The sequence below is a fragment of the Oncorhynchus kisutch genome, linkage group LG3 (assembly GCF_002021735.2).
Source record: "Oncorhynchus kisutch isolate 150728-3 linkage group LG3, Okis_V2, whole genome shotgun sequence".
NCBI classification, from domain to species: Eukaryota; Metazoa; Chordata; class Actinopteri; order Salmoniformes; family Salmonidae; genus Oncorhynchus; species Oncorhynchus kisutch.
Genome location: NC_034176.2, coordinates 15,369,813 through 15,389,763, shown reverse-complemented (window position 1 = coordinate 15,389,763; position 19,951 = coordinate 15,369,813). Strand labels below are relative to the sequence as shown.

Sequence of the window (19,951 nt, the reverse complement as noted above, 5' to 3'; positions counted from 1 at the left end):
TTGTTAGTGTTTTGGTTGATTGTGGTGGTTCGTTAGTATTTTGGCTGATTGTGGTGGTTTATTAGTGTTTTGGTTGATTGTGGTGGTTCGTTAGTGTTTTGGCTGATTGTGGTGGTTTATTAGTGTTTTGGTTGATTGTGGTGGTTTATTAGTGTTTTGGTTGATTGTGGTGGTTTATTAGTGTTTTGGTTGATTGTGGTGGTTTATTAGTGTTTTGGTTGCTTGCGGTGGTTTATTAGTGTTTTGGTTGATTGCGGTGGTTCGTTAGTGTTTTGGCTGATTGTGGTGCTTTCTTAGTGTTTTGGTTGATTGTGGTGGTTTATTAGTGTTTTGGTTGATTGTGGTGGTTTATTAGTGTTTTGGTTGATTGTGGTGGTTTATTAGTGTTTTGGTTGCTTGCGGTGGTTTATTAGTGTTTTGGTTGATTGCGGTGGTTCGTTAGTGTTTTGGCTGATTGTGGTGGTTTATTAGTGTTTTGGTTGATTGCGGTGGTTTCTTAGTGTTTTGGTTGATTGTGGTGGTTTATTAGTGTTTTGGTTGATTGTGGTGGTTTATTAGTGTTTTGGTTGATTGCGGTGGTTTCTTAGTGTTTTGGTTGATTGTGGTGGTGTCTTAGTGTTTTGGTTGATTGTGGTGGTTTATTAGTGTTTTGGTTGATTGCGGTGGTTTCTTAGTGTTTTGGTTGATTGTGGTGGTGTCTTAGTGTTTTGGTTCATTGTGGTGGGTTATTACTGTTGGTGAGATGTGGTGTGTCTGTATCTGCTGTATCATGCAGTTTATCTTTTGCTGTTGTATTGATTTATTGATTTATCATGTTTGAGTTGTTTGTTCTCAGGGCACCATTGAGAATAAGACCCTGGTCTCAATTGGGCTCCCCTGAATAAATACAAGTTAAATAAAATGTAATTGTCACTTTTAGTCTGAACTACTATTGTTCTTTCTCAAGGTTGTTTTGCTTAGCAGTTCACACATGTTGAAGTACATTACTTCATGTACAGCTGTAGGACCTTATTTGAGCTATATTGTCACAGCAAAATACTTCTGCAGCAACAGGATTTTAAAGTTTAGTCCATTCATGTTGCTTGTATTGGTGGTTAGGCTGCTAGCTGACCAGAAGTAGGTTACATGAAAAGTGCAATACTATTAATATAACCGTGTGTTAGTGTGTATTCTCAATGACGTTATGTCAATTATAAAGTTATGCCAGGTCGCAATTGTAAATGAGAACTTGTTCTCAACTTGCCTACCTGGTTAAATTAAGGTGATTTTATTTTTATTTTTATAAAATCACGAAGCTCATCTGCCTTTCATGCAGTGCCAAAAAATCATCAGCAACAAAAGAGGGATCAAATTAAGATCCTACATCTGTAGGCACTGCACTGCAGAACACCTCACAGGGTTTATCAGATCACAGTATGAACATATGTGAACAACATTAATTAAATGAAGTAATAATCATGATCTGTAATTTCTACTGGTCAGTGCTGACTTCCTCCACATAGTAAGCTTTAAAGTTCAAACGACAGCAGGGAAACGGCATTCACATTCACGACTTTAGGCGTCTACTAAGTCAGTGGAACTAATCGGCCTGGCATGAAAACATATTCTTAATTCTGACAAGAACACAGTATGTGACTGGTCCATTCTGAGTCTCTAAAGAATGAAGAGGAGCATTATTACAGCCTGTGTGAATGACACAGTGTCAGCGCTGAGGGGGGTGGATCTACGTGACTCAACCGATGTGCCACATTAGGGGCTTAAAACGCAATGCTTCCTCCATTTAGGTCTTGAATACTTTGGCAGGTCCTCTGCCACTTAAAAAAAACACAGGGAAATAAAAATAAATGCTTGTCGAGGAGACCATTGCCAAAGCTAATTGACCATTTTCAAACAATTACTGTATAAAAGAGTGGAGGATTTTAAGGATGACAGAATATCTTGAAATCGCAGTTTAAGAGTGGAATGATGTGAACTACAGCAGTGAGCTGGAAGGACTTAGTTTCTGATAACACCCGGTCTCACTTCTGTCTTACCTCAAGAGGCATGAGACATCTTACTCAAGAAGCAGGAGGCATCTTACTCAAGAAGCAGGAGGCATCTTACTCAAGAAGCAGGAGGCATCTTACTCAAGAAGCAGGAGACATCTTACTCAAGAAGCAGGAGACATCTTACTCAAGAAGCAGGAGGCATCTTACTCAAGAAGCAGGAGGCATCTTACTCAAGAAGCAGGAGGCATCTTACTCAAGAAGCAGGAGACATCTTACTCAAGAAGCAGGAGGCATCTTACTCAAGAAGCAGGAGACATCTTACTCAAGAAGCAGGAGGCATCTTACTCAAGAAGCAGGAGGCATCTTACTCAAGAAGCAGGAGACATCTTACTCAAGAAGCAGGAGGCATCTTACTCAAGAAGCAGGAGGCATCTTACTCAAGAAGCAGGAGGCATCTTACTCAGGAAGCAGGAGGCATCTTACTCAAGAAGCAGGAGACATCTTACTCAAGCAGAGGCATCTTACTCAAGAAGCAGGAGGCATCTTACTCAAGAAGCAGGAGGCATCTTACTCAAGAAGCAGGAGGCATCTTACTCAAGAAGCAGGAGACATCTTACTCAAGAAGCAGGAGACATCTTACTCAAGAAGCAGGAGGCATCTTACTCAAGAAGCAGGAGGCATCTTACTCAGGAAGCAGGAGGCATCTTACTCAAGAAGCAGGAGGCATCTTACTCAAGAAGCAGGAGACATCTTACTCAAGAAGCAGGAGACATCTTACTCAAGAAGCAGGAGGCATCTTACTCAAGAAGCAGGAGGCATCTTACTCAAGAAGCAGGAGGCATCTTACTCAAGAAGCAGGAGACATCTTACTCAAGAAGCAGGAGGCATCTTACTCAAGAAGCAGGAGACATCTTACTCAAGAAGCAGGAGGCATCTTACTCAAGAAGCAGGAGGCATCTTACTCAAGAAGCAGGAGACATCTTACTCAAGAAGCAGGAGGCATCTTACTCAAGAAGCAGGAGGCATCTTACTCAAGAAGCAGGAGGCATCTTACTCAAGAAGCAGGAGGCATCTTACTCAAAGAGCAGGAGGCATCTTACTCAAAGAGCAGGAGGCATCTTACTCAAAGAGCAGGAGGCATCTTACTCAAAGAGCAGGAGACATCTTACTAAAGAAGCAGGAGGCATCTTACTCAAGAAGCAGGAGGCATCTTACTCAAGAAGCAGGAGGCATCTTACTCAAGAAGCAGGAGGCATCTTACTCAAGAACCAGGAGGCATCTTACTCAAGAACCAGGAGGCATCTTACTCAAGAACCAGGAGACATCTTACTCAAGAAGCAGGAGACATCTTACTCAAGAAGCAGGAGGCCTCTTACTCAAGAAGCAGGAGGCATCTTGCTCAAGGAGCAGGAGACATCTTACTAAAGAAGCAGGAGGCATCTTACTCAAGAAGCAGGAGACATCTTACTCAAGAAGCAGGAGGCATCTTACTCAAGAAGCAGGGGGGATCTTACTCAAGAAGCAGGAGACATCTTACTCAAGAAGCAGGAGGCATCTTACGCAAGAAGCAGGAGGCATCTTACTCAAGAAGCAGGAGGCATCTTACTCAAGAAGCAGGAGGCATCTTACTCAAGAAGCAGGAGGCATCTTACTCAAAGAGCAGGAGGCATCTTACTCAAAGAGCAGGAGACATCTTACTCAAGAAGCAGGAGACATCTTACTCAAGAAGCAGGAGGCATCTTACTCAAGAAGCAGGAGGCATCTTACTCAAGAAGCAGGAGGCATCTTACTCAAGAAGCAGGAGGCATCTTACTCAAGAAGCAGGAGGCATCTTACTCAAGAAGCAGGAGGCATCTTACTCAAGAACCAGGAGGCATCTTACTCAAGAAGCTGGAGACATCTTACTCAAGAAGCAGGAGACATCTTACTCAAGAAGCAGGAGGCATCTTACTCAAGAAGCAGGAGGCATCTTACTCAAGGAGCAGGAGACATCTTACTCAAGAAGCAGGAGGCATCTTAATCAAGAAGCAGGAGACATCTACTCAAGAAGCAGGAGGCATCTTACTCAAGAAGCAGGAGACATCTTACTAAAGAAGCAGGAGGCATCTTACTCAAGAAGCAGGAGGCATCTTACTCAAGAAGCAGGAGGCATCTTACTCAAGAAGCAGGAGGCATCTTACTCAAGAAGCAGGAGACATCTTACTCAAGAAGCAGGAGACATCTTACTCAAGAAGCAGGAGGCATCTTACTCAAGAAGCAGGAGGCATCTTACTCAAGAAGCAGGAGGCATCTTACTCAAGAAGCAGGAGACATCTTACTCAAGAAGCAGGAGGCATCTTACTCAAGAAGCAGGAGACATCTTACTCAAGAAGCAGGAGGCATCTTACTCAAGAAGCAGGAGGCATCTTACTCAAGAAGCAGGAGACATCTTACTCAAGAAGCAGGAGGCATCTTACTCAAGAAGCAGGAGGCATCTTACTCAAGAAGCAGGAGGCATCTTACTCAGGAAGCAGGAGGCATCTTACTCAAGAAGCAGGAGACATCTTACTCAAGAAGCAGGAGGCATCTTACTCAAGAAGCAGGAGGCATCTTACTCAAGAAGCAGGAGACATCTTACTCAAGAAGCAGGAGACATCTTACTCAAGAAGCAGGAGGCATCTTACTCAAGAAGCAGGAGGCATCTTACTCAGGTAGCAGGAGGCATCTTACTCAAGAAGCAGGAGGCATCTTACTCAAGAAGCAGGAGACATCTTACTCAAGAAGCAGGAGACATCTTACTCAAGAAGCAGGAGGCATCTTACTCAAGAAGCAGGAGGCATCTTACTCAAGAAGCAGGAGGCATCTTACTCAAGAAGCAGGAGACATCTTACTCAAGAAGCAGGAGGCATCTTACTCAAGAAGCAGGAGACATCTTACTCAAGAAGCAGGAGGCATCTTACTCAAGAAGCAGGAGGCATCTTACTCAAGAAGCAGGAGACATCTTACTCAAGAAGCAGGAGGCATCTTACTCAAGAAGCAGGAGGCATCTTACTCAAGAAGCAGGAGGCATCTTACTCAAGAAGCAGGAGGCATCTTACTCAAAGAGCAGGAGGCATCTTACTCAAAGAGCAGGAGGCATCTTACTCAAAGAGCAGGAGGCATCTTACTCAAAGAGCAGGAGACATCTTACTAAAGAAGCAGGAGGCATCTTACTCAAGAAGCAGGAGGCATCTTACTCAAGAAGCAGGAGGCATCTTACTCAAGAAGCAGGAGGCATCTTACTCAAGAACCAGGAGGCATCTTACTCAAGAACCAGGAGGCATCTTACTCAAGAACCAGGAGACATCTTACTCAAGAAGCAGGAGACATCTTACTCAAGAAGCAGGAGGCCTCTTACTCAAGAAGCAGGAGGCATCTTGCTCAAGGAGCAGGAGACATCTTACTAAAGAAGCAGGAGGCATCTTACTCAAGAAGCAGGAGACATCTTACTCAAGAAGCAGGAGGCATCTTACTCAAGAAGCAGGGGGGATCTTACTCAAGAAGCAGGAGACATCTTACTCAAGAAGCAGGAGGCATCTTACGCAAGAAGCAGGAGGCATCTTACTCAAGAAGCAGGAGGCATCTTACTCAAGAAGCAGGAGGCATCTTACTCAAGAAGCAGGAGGCATCTTACTCAAAGAGCAGGAGGCATCTTACTCAAAGAGCAGGAGACATCTTACTCAAGAAGCAGGAGACATCTTACTCAAGAAGCAGGAGGCATCTTACTCAAGAAGCAGGAGGCATCTTACTCAAGAAGCAGGAGGCATCTTACTCAAGAAGCAGGAGGCATCTTACTCAAGAAGCAGGAGACATCTTACTCAAGAAGCAGGAGGCATCTTACTCAAGAACCAGGAGGCATCTTACTCAAGAAGCTGGAGACATCTTACTCAAGAAGCAGGAGACATCTTACTCAAGAAGCAGGAGGCATCTTACTCAAGAAGCAGGAGGCATCTTACTCAAGGAGCAGGAGACATCTTACTCAAGAAGCAGGAGGCATCTTAATCAAGAAGCAGGAGACATCTACTCAAGAAGCAGGAGGCATCTTACTCAAGAAGCAGGAGACATCTTACTAAAGAAGCAGGAGGCATCTTACTCAAGAAGCAGGAGGCATCTTACTCAAGAAGCAGGAGGCATCTTACTCAAGAAGCAGGAGGCATCTTACTCAAGAAGCAGGAGACATCTTACTCAAGAAGCAGGAGACATCTTACTCAAGAAGCAGGAGGCATCTTACTCAAGAAGCAGGAGGCATCTTACTCAAGAAGCTGGAGACATCTTACTCAAGAAGCAGGAGGCATCTTACTCAAGAAGCAGGAGGCATCTTACTCAAGAAGCAGGAGGCATCTTACTCAAGAAGCAGGAGGCATCTTACTCAAGAAGCAGGAGACATCTTACTCAAGAAGCAGGAGACATCTTACTCAAGAAGCAGGAGGCATCTTACTCAAGAAGCAGGAGGCATCTTACTCAAGAAGCTGGAGACATCTTACTCAAGAAGCAGGAGACATCTTACTCAAGAAGCAGGAGGCATCTTACTCAAGAAGCAGGAGGCATCTTACTCAAGGAGCAGGAGACATCTTACTAAAGAAGCAGGAGGCATCTTACTCAAGAAGCAGGAGGCATCTTACTCAAGAAGCAGGAGGCATCTTAATCAAGAAGCAGGAGACATCTACTCAAGAAGCAGGAGGCATCTTACTCAAGAAGCAGGAGACATCTTACTAAAGAAGCAGGAGGCATCTTACTCAAGAAGCAGGAGGCATCTTACTCAAGAAGCAGGAGGCATCTTACTCAAGAAGCAGGAGACATCTTACTCAAGAAGCAGGAGGCATCTTACTCAAGAAGCAGGAGGCATCTTACTCAAGAAGCTGGAGACATCTTACTCAAGAAGCAGGAGGCATCTTACTCAAGAAGCAGGAGGCATCTTACTCAAAGAGCAGGAGACATCTTACTAAAGAAGCAGGAGGCATCTTACTCAAGAAGCAGGAGGCATCTTACTCAAGAACCAGGAGGCATCTTACTCAAGAACCAGGAGGCATCTTACTCAAGAACCAGGAGGCATCTTACTCAAGAACCAGGAGACATCTTAAGAAGCAGGAGACATCTTACTCAAGAAGCAGGAGGCCTCTTACTCAAGAAGCAGGAGGCATCTTACTCAAGGAGCAGGAGACATCTTACTAAAGAAGCAGGAGGCATCTTACTCAAGAAGCAGGAGACATCTTACTCAAGAAGCAGGAGGCATCTTACTCAAGAAGCAGGGGGGATCTTACTCAAGAAGCAGGAGACATCTTACTCAAGAAGCAGGAGGCATCTTACGCAAGAAGCAGGAGGCATCTTACTCAAGAAGCAGGAGGCATCTTACTCAAGAAGCAGGAGGCATCTTACTCAAGAAGCAGGAGGCATCTTACTCAAAGAGCAGGAGGCATCTTACTCAAAGAGCAGGAGACATCTTACTCAAGAAGCAGGAGACATCTTACTCAAGAAGCAGGAGGCATCTTACTCAAGAAGCAGGAGGCATCTTACTCAAGAACCAGGAGGCATCTTACTCAAGAAGCTGGAGACATCTTACTCAAGAAGCAGGAGACATCTTACTCAAGAAGCAGGAGGCATCTTACTCAAGAAGCAGGAGGCATCTTACTCAAGGAGCAGGAGACATCTTACTAAAGAAGCAGGAGGCATCTTACTCAAGAAGCAGGAGGCATCTTACTCAAGAAGCAGGAGGCATCTTACTCAAGAAGCTGGAGACATCTTACTCAAGAAGCAGGAGGCATCTTACTCAAGAAGCAGGAGGCATCTTACTCAAGAAGCAGGAGGCATCTTACTCAAGAAGCAGGAGGCATCTTACTCAAGAAGCAGGAGACATCTTACTCAAGAAGCAGGAGACATCTTACTCAAGAAGCAGGAGGCATCTTACTCAAGAAGCAGGAGGCATCTTACTCAAGAAGCTGGAGACATCTTACTCAAGAAGCAGGAGACATCTTACTCAAGAAGCAGGAGGCATCTTACTCAAGAAGCAGGAGGCATCTTACTCAAGGAGCAGGAGACATCTTACTAAAGAAGCAGGAGGCATCTTACTCAAGAAGCAGGAGGCATCTTACTAAAGAAGCAGGAGGCATCTTAATCAAGAAGCAGGAGACATCTACTCAAGAAGCAGGAGGCATCTTACTCAAGAAGCAGGAGACATCTTACTAAAGAAGCAGGAGGCATCTTACTCAAGAAGCAGGAGGCATCTTACTCAAGAAGCAGGAGGCATCTTACTCAAGAAGCAGGAGGCATCTTACTCAAGAAGCAGGAGACATCTTACTCAAGAAGCAGGAGACATCTTACTCAAGAAGCAGGAGGCATCTTACTCAAGAAGCAGGAGGCATCTTACTCAAGAAGCTGGAGACATCTTACTCAAGAAGCAGGAGGCATCTTACTCAAGAAGCAGGAGGCATCTTACTCAAAGAGCAGGAGACATCTTACTAAAGAAGCAGGAGGCATCTTACTCAAGAAGCAGGAGGCATCTTACTCAAGAAGCAGGAGGCATCTTACTCAAGAACCAGGAGGCATCTTACTCAAGAACCAGGAGGCATCTTATTCAAGAACCAGGAGACATCTTACTCAAGAAGCAGGAGACATCTTACTCAAGAAGCAGGAGGCCTCTTACTCAAGAAGCAGGAGGCATCTTACTCAAGGAGCAGGAGACATCTTACTAAAGAAGCAGGAGGCATCTTACTCAAGAAGCAGGAGACATCTTACTCAAGAAGCAGGAGGCATCTTACTCAAGAAGCAGGGGGGATCTTACTCAAGAAGCAGGAGACATCTTACTCAAGAAGCAGGAGGCATCTTACGCAAGAAGCAGGAGGCATCTTACTCAAGAAGCAGGAGGCATCTTACTCAAGAAGCAGGAGGCATCTTACTCAAGAAGCAGGAGGCATCTTACTCAAAGAGCAGGAGGCATCTTACTCAAAGAGCAGGAGACATCTTACTCAAGAAGCAGGAGACATCTTACTCAAGAAGCAGGAGGCATCTTACTCAAGAAGCAGGAGGCATCTTACTCAAGAAGCAGGAGGCATCTTACTCAAGAAGCAGGAGGCATCTTACTCAAGAAGCAGGAGGCATCTTACTCAAGAACCAGGAGGCATCTTACTCAAGAAGCTGGAGACATCTTACTCAAGAAGCAGGAGACATCTTACTCAAGAAGCAGGAGGCATCTTACTCAAGAAGCAGGAGGCATCTTACTCAAGGAGCAGGAGACATCTTACTAAAGAAGCAGGAGGCATCTTACTCAAGAAGCAGGAGGCATCTTACTAAAGAAGCAGGAGGCATCTTACTCAAGAAGCAGGAGGCATCTTAATCAAGAAGCAGGAGACATCTACTCAAGAAGCAGGAGGCATCTTACTCAAGAAGCAGGAGACATCTTACTAAAGAAGCAGGAGGCATCTTACTCAAGAAGCAGGAGGCATCTTACTCAAGAAGCAGGAGGCATCTTACTCAAGAAGCAGGAGGCATCTTACTCAAGAAGCAGGAGACATCTTACTCAAGAAGCAGGAGACATCTTACTCAAGAAGCAGGAGGCATCTTACTCAAGAAGCAGGAGGCATCTTACTCAAGAAGCTGGAGACATCTTACTCAAGAAGCAGGAGACATCTTACTCAAGAAGCAGGAGGCATCTTACTCAAGAAGCAGGAGGCATCTTACTCAAGTAGCAGGAGACATCTTACTAAAGAAGCAGGAGGCATCTTACTCAAGAAGCAGGAGGCATCTTACTCAAGAAGCAGGAGGCATCTTAATCAAGAAGCAGGAGACATCTACTCAAGAAGCAGGAGGCATCTTACTCAAGAAGCAGGAGACATCTTACTCAAGAAGCAGGAGGCATCTTACTCAAGAAGCAGGAGGCATCTTACTCAAGAAGCAGGAGGCATCTTACTCAAGAAGCAGGAGGCATCTTACTCAATAAGCAGGAGACATCTTACTCAAGAAGCAGGAGACATCTTACTCAAGAAGCAGGAGGCATCTTACTCAAGAAGCTGGAGACATCTTACTCAAGAAGCAGGAGGCATCTTACTCAAGAAGCAGGAGGCATCTTACTCAAAGAGCAGGAGACATCTTACTAAAGAAGCAGGAGGCATCTTACTCAAGAAGCAGGAGGCATCTTACTCAAGAAGCAGGAGGCATCTTACTCAAGAAGCAGGAGGCATCTTACTCAAGAAGCAGGAGGCATCTTACTCAAGAAGCAGGAGGCATCTTTCTCAAGATGCAGGAGACATTGTACTCAAGAGGCAAGATGTGATCCGACTCTACTGGCAAATATATATTGTTTGCAGATGGGTTTAATGGTTGTGTTTTATAAAGGGTGGACATTTTGTTTTGAGTACATACTTACACTACACTGTTAGTGGGGAAACTGTGTAGCAATGTACAGATAAGTGAGGTTCCATTGCCCCAATAAGCACCAGCAAATTACAAAACTTTGAAGAGCAGCCATGATGGCGGCAGATGAGGGGCCATCTGACCTCAAACCCTTTCCCGTCTCAGAGACTCTCGACTGGGCCATCTCTTCCAGACCTCCCCCTCCATGGAGTTCACACTGAGCTCTTCTCGTATCCCTGTCACTGCCGAATTGAGATCATGATGGGGAAAATTATCCTCATGTTATGCAGTGTCATTTTGATATACGGCCGGGGGAATTATGGGCCTTTTATGTCAGTCCGCTCACACTGAATCAATTTTCTCAAACTTACAATCACCGCTGAGCAGTATCCAGGCAGATGTTCTCAACAGAGCCTCACTCAGCGTGAACTAAGACACTACCAGTATTATGTGGAGTGACTGAAGTGTGTTTGTAAGTGGTCATTATCCGTGCAAAGAATCACACCAATTACCTGAGCACTAGGCCTTTTAGTCACAGTAGACTAATGAGAGAGAGAGAGAAGATGTTAATGTTGTTCTCCAGAATATGAAAAAAACAACGAGATAAGTGGAGAATAAGTGGGTGTTCATTGTGTCTTTGATTGCATTGAGGATGTTGTGTAAGACTTTGTCAAGAAGACTTGAGTTACTGTAGTCAGCAAGTGAAGAAGTACATGCTCAGAGTGCATAGGCGTATTTAATCTCAGAGGCTAAGTTTAGCCCTTGTGGTGTTGTTCCAAGAAAATATTGTCAATCCATCATTATCATGAACAGGGGCCTTTTTGGTTTTCACATGTCTCTCATTCTTGTGGGACACAGTTCATTTGGGTTTCCCCTGATTTCACTCCAGGATGTTACGTGTGGTAGCAGCTGTCGTGAGGAAGTAGCAGTTGCCAAACGTATAAATACCTCTTCCCCCCTTTTTTCTCTCTCTACCCTACTGATGTTACATTTGCAAAACCCTTGGTTAACATAGAGATTCTGGGAACATCAGAAGGTGGGGGGGGGGGATGAACTATATTCTGGTAATCCGAACAATTGAACATATGCGGTGGTACTTAATGAATATGATGTCAGTTCGATTGTCATCTGAGACATTCTTATCAATGATAAGATGACATAAACTCTACAGTGGAAAGTCTACACATCAGAGTTATCGGATTCACATGGAATTGTTGTTCAATTTAAATGTTTTAATATGAAATTATTCGTGATGGGATGAAATGTGATTTTAGCTTCTAAAATGTGAGATTTGGGTTTTCATAAGATAGGGCTCTGCTCAATCAGTGGCCCGCCCCTGTGAAGGGACATGGGCTATAAAACTTTTCAAACACGCCCTCCTCTCCCTTCCTATATAAGCCCTTGACAACAATATAACCGCCCTTTGTTCCTCAGTCTTCCTGCTCTTTCACTCAAACCCAGCCCCTTTTCTTTTGTGTAACAAGCTGTCATATCTGTTCCGCCAACTAGGGACGTTTTCCTTTATGACGTAATTTGTAATCAAGTTATGATTTAATTTAGTGTATGTGTAATTCTGTGTGATTAGTTAGGAATTTATTAAGTAAATATTTAAACCCAATTTTGTATTGCCGGTTCAACTTGTTAGCCAGGGTTCGTGCAGATAACCAAGAATTTACAACCTTCAGATGAGACTGAATTAAGATGACGATTAATATTGACTGCTATTGATGTAAAATATTACTAGGTCTTTAAGAGTTTATTCGGAAGATAACAGCTCTATAAATATTATTTTGTGGTGCCCGACTCTCTAGTTAATTACATTTACATGATTAGCTCAATCAGGTAATATTAATTACGGGAAATTTTTTTTAGAATAGTATGTTATATCATTTAATCCGGCATAGCCAAAGACACAACACACTTTAGAATAACGCTGTAACAAAATGTGGAAAAGGGGAAGGGGTCTGAATACTTACCAAATGCACTGTACCTCAACACTGTCTAATATCATTTTGACCCAGTTATGACTGTTGTGAAAATGAATCAGATTAATCTGAGACTGTGTGTGTGTGTGTGTGTGTGTGTGTGTGTGTGTGTGTGTGTGTGTGTGTGTGTGTGTGTCTGTGTGTGTGTGTGTGTTTGCCCCTGTCTTTGTTTCTTCCCATATGTGTTCATTCAGCACAGCACCAGTCCTTAGTTACCACCATACACCCTCATCTATTACAGCAGCAGTCCTTAGTTACCACCATAGGCTATCCTCTAATACAGCACCAGTCCTTAGTTACCATCATAGGCTGTATTCTATTACAATTCTGTCATCATATGGAGCTATTAAAATTAATAATAAAATAACTTCTGACTGAAGAAAATACTCTCTCTCCTTCTCTCTTATAATGGTCATACTGCTGTGCGTCAAACTTAAGGATTCTAACTGAAGCCCCAACCCGTCTCTGTCAGAAGTGCTTTAGTTTGGCAGTATATTGACAGGCTAGATTGGATTGACTGGCTGGCTGGCGGAATGTGGTGTGAGGGGATAGACTAATGTTGCATTCACACACAGTCCTGAGGAAGATAGATGACCTTGACAGGATCAGATAAAAGATCTGAGTGTAATAGCCAGAGGATGTGCCCTAGGAGAAAGTCCACTGTGTTCAGCTCACCCTGCACTAACATAAATAACATGATACTCTTGAAGTAATATGGCTGCATGTTCATCTGCCTCACCTAAAGCCCATTCTGGTGGGAAGCTGCTATAGACCACCAAGTGCTAACACTCAGTATCTGGATAACATCTTTGGAATGCTTGATAATGTATGTGATATCAACAGAGACATATATTTTCTGGGTGATTTTAAATATTGACTGGCTTTCATCAAGCTGCCCACTCAAGAAAAAGCTTCAAACTGTAACCAGTGCCTTATCAGTCAACCTACCAAGGTAGTTACAAACAGCACAGGAATTAAATCATCAATATGCATTGATCACATCTTTACTAATGCTGCAGAAATGAGCTTGAAAGCAGTATCCAAATCCATTGGCTGTAGTGATCACAATATAGTAGACATATCTAGGAAAACCAAAGTTCCAATTGCTGGGCCTAATATAGTGTATAAGAGGTCATACAATACGTTTTGTAGAGATTCCTATGTTGTTGATGTAAATAATATTTGTTGCACTTGACACATTTATGAAATTGCTTTTTCCAGTTACTAATAAGCATCCACCTATTAAGAAAAGTCCTGTAAAAAATGTTTAAATCCCTGTGGATTGATGGGGAATTGAAAACTTGTATGGGTGAGAAGGATGAGGCAAAAGGAATTGAAAATAAGTCTGATTGGCAAACATTGCAAATTGAGAAAACCTATGACTAAACTGAATAAAAAGAAGAAACTACACTATGAAACAAAGATAAATTACATAAAGAATGATAGTAAAACGCTTTGGAGCAACTTAAATGACATTTTGGGGGAAAAAGCAAACTCAACTCTATCATTCATTGAATCATATTACTCATTCACAACAAAACCAACTGATATTGCCAACTACTTTAATGATTTTTTCATTGGCAAGATTAGCAAATTTACGCATGACGTGTAAGCAACAAACACTGACACTGTACATCCAAGTTTATCTGACCAAATTTTGAAAGATGAGCATTGTAATCTTGAATTCTGTAAAGTGAGTGTGGAAGAGGTGAGCAAAGTATTGTTGTCTATCAACATTGACAAGCCACTGGGGTCTGACAACTTGGATGGAATTTTACTGAGGATAATAGTGTATATATATATTTCCACTTCTATAATATAATATATTATAAGATAATATAATATAATATTTCCACTTCTACTTGCCATATGTTCAATTTAAGCTTACTAGAAAGTGTGTGCCCCCAGGCTTGGAGGGAAGCAAACACCATTCCGATACCTAAGAATAGTAAAACCCTCTTACTGGCTCAAAAGCCTACCAATCAGCCTGTTACAAATCCTTAGTAAATTTTGGGGTAAAAATAGTGTTTGACCAGATACAATGCTATTTTACAGTAAACAAATTGACAACAAACTTTCAACATGCTTATAGGGAAGGACATTCACAAGCACAGCACTCACACAAATGACTGATGATTGGCTGAAAGAATATTATGATAAAAAGATTGTGGTGGCTGTTTTGTTAGACTTCGGTGCAGCTTTTGACATTATCGATCATAGTCTGCTGCTGGAAAAAAACGTGTTATGGCTTTTCACCCCCTGCTATATTGTGGATAGAGTTACCTATTTAACAGAACACAGAGGGTTTTCTTTAATGGAAGCCTCTTCAACAAAATCCACATAGAATCAGGAGTTCCCCGGGGCAGCTGTCTAGGCCCATTTATTTTTTCAATATTTACTAATGACATGCCATTGGCTTTGAGTAAAGCCTGTGTGTCTATGTATGCGGATGACTCAACACGATTCATGTCAGCTACTACAGTGACTGAAATGACTGCAACACTTAACAAAGAGTTGCAGTTAGTTTCAGAGTAGGTGGAAAGGAATAAGTTAGTCCTAATATTTCTAAAACTTAAAGCATTGTATTTGGGACAAATCATTCACTAAACCCTAAACCCTAAACCTCAATTAAATATCGTAACAAATAATGTGGAAATTGAGCAAGTTGAGGTGACTAAAATGTTTGGAGTAACCCTGGATTGTAACCCTGGATTGTAACTGTTCCAAAATATTGGAACAACAGTAGCTAAGCTTGGGAGAAGTCTGTCCATAATAAAGCGCTGCTCTACCTTCTTAACAGCACTATCAACAAGACAGGTCCTACAGGCCCCAGTTTTGTCGTACCTGGACTACTGTTCATTTGTGTGGTCATGTGCCACAAAAATGGACATAGGGAATTTATAATTGGCTCAGTACAGGGCAGCACGACTGGCCCTTGGATGTGAACGGAGAGCTGGTATTAATAATATATATGTCAATCTCTCCTGGTGGAAAGTGGAGGAGAGATTGACTTCATCACTATTTGTATTTATGAGAGGTATTGACATGTTGAATGCACCGAGCTGTCTGTCTAAACTACTGGCACACAGCTCGGACATCCATGCATACCCCAGAAACATTGGCAGCAGCTAATGGGGATCCATGATAAATACAAATACACACGCTCACACACACAATACATACATGTATGAATATGTACACACATGCACAGTCACACACAGACACACAAACTCACAAACACAAGGTTCTTGATTGCTGTTTTATCCCTTATTTCCCTACAGATAAACCTACAGAGGAGGATGCGGGTCACGGGCCTAATTACCCAGGGTGCAAAGCGCATCGGCAGCCCAGAGTACGTCAAGTCTTACAAAGTGGCCTCTAGTGATGATGGCAAGACCTGGAGGACAAACAAAGTCAAGGGCACAGACGAGGACATGGTGAGACACACACACACAGCAACTGGAGACCACACACCAAGTCAAGGGCAGAGTGGAGGACATGATGAGATTACTTTTTAATTAGCCAGCTCACTCCGGGTTCCTCTTCCTAGCACTTACCCCCCTCCACTTTTTATGACTTTTAGATTGCGTTTTATACTATTTGGGGATAAACGGCCACCAAATAGACTCCCCGACACTCTGTCATTTTTGACAGCGCACCATGTCCCCTGTCCCGTCCTCCAACCAGCCATCCCCATTTTGACCCCTGCCACCAATGGATTGTGTATGTGTGCCATTCAGCGGGTGAATGGGCAAGACAAAAGTTTTAAGTGCCTTTGAACAGGGAACAGGGTATGGTAGTAGGTGCCAGGCGCACCAGTTGTTCATGCTGAACGGTTTCTTGTGTGTATTAAGAACTGTCCACCACCCAAGGACATGCAGCCAGCTTGACACTACTGTGGAAGCATTGGAGTCAACATGGGCCAGCATTCCTGTGGAACGCCTTCGACAGCTTGTAGAGTCCATGCCCGACAAATTGAGGCAGTTCTGAGGACAAATGGGGGGTGCAACTCAATATTAGGAAGGTGTTCCTAATGTTTGTTATACTCAGTGTATGTATGTACAGTACCAGTCAAAAGTTTGGACACACCTACTCATCAAGGGTTTTCTTTATTTTTACTATTTTCTACATTGTAGAATAATAGTGAAGACATCAAAACTATGAAATAACACATATGGAATCATGTAATAACCCAAAAATTGTTAAACAAATCCAAATATATTTTAGATTTTAGATTCTTCAAAGTAGCCACCCTTTGCCTTGATGACAGCTTTTGCACAATATTGGCATTCTCTCAACTAGCTTCATGAGGAATGCTTTTCCAACAGTCTTGAAGGAGTTCCCACATATGCTGAGTACTTGTTGGCTTCCATCACTCTGCTGTCCAACTCATCCCAAACCATCTCAATTGGGTTGAGGTTGTGTGATTGTGGAGGCCAGGTCATCTGATGCAGCACTCCATCACTCTCCTTGGTCAAATAGACTTTACACAGCCTGGAGGTGTTTTGGGGTTCATTGTCCTGTTGAAAAACAATTGATTGTCCCACTAAGTGCAAACCAGATTGGATGGCATATCGCTGTAGAATGCTGTGGTAGCCATGCTGGTTTAGTGTGCTTTGAATTCTAAATAAATCACCAACAGTGTCACCAGAATAAAACCCCCACACCATCTCTCCTCCTCCATGCTACACGGTGGAACCACACATGCGGAGATCATCTGTTCACCTACTCTGCGTCTCACAAAGACACAGCGGTTGGAACCAAAAATCTCAAATGTTGTCCTTTGCGAGTGTTTCTTTTGATGTTGAGATGTGTCTGTTACTCTGTGAAGCATTTCTTTTGGCTACAATCTGAGGTGCAGTTAACTCTAATGAACTTATTCTCTGCAGCAGAGGTAATTCTGGGTATTCCTTTCCTGTGGCGGTCCAGTTTCATTATAGCGCTTGTTAATTGAAATGCATTACAGGTGACTACCTCATGAAGCTGGTTGAGAAAATGCCAAGAGTGTGCAAAGCTGTCATCAAGGCAAAGTGTGGCTACTTTGAAGAATCTCAAATATAAAATACTGTATATTTTTATTTGTTTAACACTTTTTGGTTATTACAAGATTCCATATGTGTTATTTAATAGTTTTAATGTCTTCGCTATTATTCCACCATGATGAAAATAGTAAAAATAAAGAAAAACCCTGGAATGAGTAGTTCTGTCCAAACTTTTGACAGGAAATGTATACAGTTGAAGTGGGAAGTTTACATACACCTTAGTCAAATCCATTTAAATTCAGTTTTTCACAATCCCTGATATTTAATCCAAGTAAAAATTCCCTGTCTTAGGTCTGTTAGGATCACCACTTTATTTTAAGAATGTGAAATGTCAGAAAAATTGTAGAGAGAATGATTTATTTCAGCTTTTATTTCTTTCAACACATTCCCAGTGAGTCAGAAGTTTACATACACTCAAAAGTATTTGGTAACATTGCCTTTAAATTGTTTAACTTTGATCAAACGTTTTGGGTAGCCTTCCACAAGCTTCCCACAAATAGTTGGGTGAATTTTGTCCCATTCCTCCTGACAGTGCTGGCGTAACTGAGTCAGGTTTGTAGGCCTGCTTGCACACGCTTTTTCAGTTCTGCCAACAAAATGTCTATAGGATTGATGGCCACCCCAATACCTTGACTTTGTTGTCCTTAAGCCATTTTGCCACAACTTTGAAATTATGCTTGGGGTCATTGTCCATTTGGAAGACACATTTGTGACCAAGCTTTAACTTCCTGACTGATGTCTTTGTTTCAATATATCCACACAATTTTCTTTCCTCGTGATGTCAACTGTCAACTTAGTGTATGTAAACTTCTGACCCACTGGATTGTGATACAGTGAATTATAAGTGAAATAATCTGTCTGTAAACAATTGTTGGAATAATTACTTGTGTCATGCACAAAGTAGATGCCCTAACCGACTTGCCAATACTATAGTTTGTTAACAAGAAATTTGTGGAGTGGTAGAAAAACACATTTTAATGACTACAACCTAAGTGTATGGAAACTTCCGACTTCAACTGTATATTCTGGCAAAAATATAAACTCAACATGCAACAATTTCAAAGATTTTACTGAATTATAGTTCATATAAGGAGATCAGTTCATTGAAATGGTCACAGATATCTTTCAAAATGAGCCTCACAACAGGGCTCAGGATCTCGTCAAAGTATTCCTTTGCATTCAAAATTGCCATCGATAAAATACAATTGTTTTCAATGTCCGTAACTTATAACTGCCTATACCATAACCCCACTGCCACTATGGGGCACTCTGTTCACAACGTTGACATTGGCAAACTGCTTGCCCAAACGACATCATAAACTTGTTCTGCGGTTGTAAGGCCAGTTGGACGTACTGTTAAATTATCTATAACAATGCTGGAGGTGGTTTATGGTAGATAAATTAGCATTAAATTATCTGGCAACAGCTCTGGTGGACATTCCTGCGATCAGCATGCCAATTGCATGCTCCCTCAAAACTTGAGACATCTGTGGCATTGTGTTCTATGACAAAACTGCACATTTTCGAGTGGCCTTTTATTGTCCCCAGAACAAGGTGCACCTGTGTCATGATCATGCTGTTTAATCAGCTTCTTGATATGCCACAGCTGTCAGGGGGAGGATTATCTTGGCAAAGGATAAACACTCACTAACAGGAAGTAAACAGATGTGTGCACAAAAGAGAAATAAGCTTTTGTGCGTATGGAGAATATTATTATTATATTATATTTTATTTCAGCTCATGAAATATAGGACCAACACTTTACATATTGCATTTATATTTTTGTTATATATACAGTATATAGTTGTTACTCTAACAACTGTAAGATTAATGAGGCATGCAGAACACCGGGATGAGAGGCTAAACTCAAAACCCAGTTGTTAATTTTCTTGCCTGAGATCTTTGAGTCTGACTGTGATTGTGCTAGCCAGAGAGTAGACGGATGTTCTGACCCAGAGGGACCCCCCTTTTGAGGGCACCTCTGTGCAATGCTGACCTGAATTCATCCAGAGAGAGCTGTATTCCTTAACACACACACACACACACCACCTGAGAGGGTCCTGTGAAACACTATGTTAGTTCATTTGGGGATAGCACTGTAAAACAGTCTATATGGTATGGCAGGGTAATTGGTCCACTAATTCAAAACACATCGTGTGCTTACAAATTACCTGCTTAAATCGTGCAATTAAAAAATATATTTTTCCAGTAATTTGAGCTCATTGAATGGCAGCAATTTGTTGAGTTTCGAGTAGACACTAGAGACCGTGTGAGAGACTGTTCACAGAGAGACTGTTCACAGAGACAATTTGCTTCCCCCTTCCTATTGCTTTTAACCCCTCTTCTGTCGTATAATTTCCCTCCTCAGATATTCCGTGGAAATGTGGAAAACAACGCTCCCTCTGCCAACTCCTTCACCCCTCCCATTGAGGCGCAGTACGTGCGCATCTACCCCCAGGTCTGTAGGAGACACTGCACCCTGCGCATGGAGCTGCTCGGCTGTGAGCTCACAGGTAATAATTCATGACTAAAGGTTTGCACAGGTGTCGCACCACCTAGGTGCGGGTAGAAG

The 19,951-nt window shown here is 42.5% G+C and overlaps 1 protein-coding gene across 2 annotated transcripts in view; it reads left to right on the top strand.

Moving 5' to 3' along the window:
* Positions 1-19,951, top strand: part of LOC109875909 (EGF-like repeat and discoidin I-like domain-containing protein 3) — a 201,535-nt gene that overhangs the window by 133,021 nt on the left and 48,563 nt on the right. For both annotated transcript variants that reach the window (XM_020468355.2, XM_020468347.2), the window contains 2 exons: positions 15,619-15,774; positions 19,748-19,892. In XM_020468355.2, coding sequence (XP_020323944.1) covers positions 15,619-15,774; positions 19,748-19,892 — 301 coding nt within the window. The remainder of the gene's footprint in view (positions 1-15,618; positions 15,775-19,747; positions 19,893-19,951) is intronic.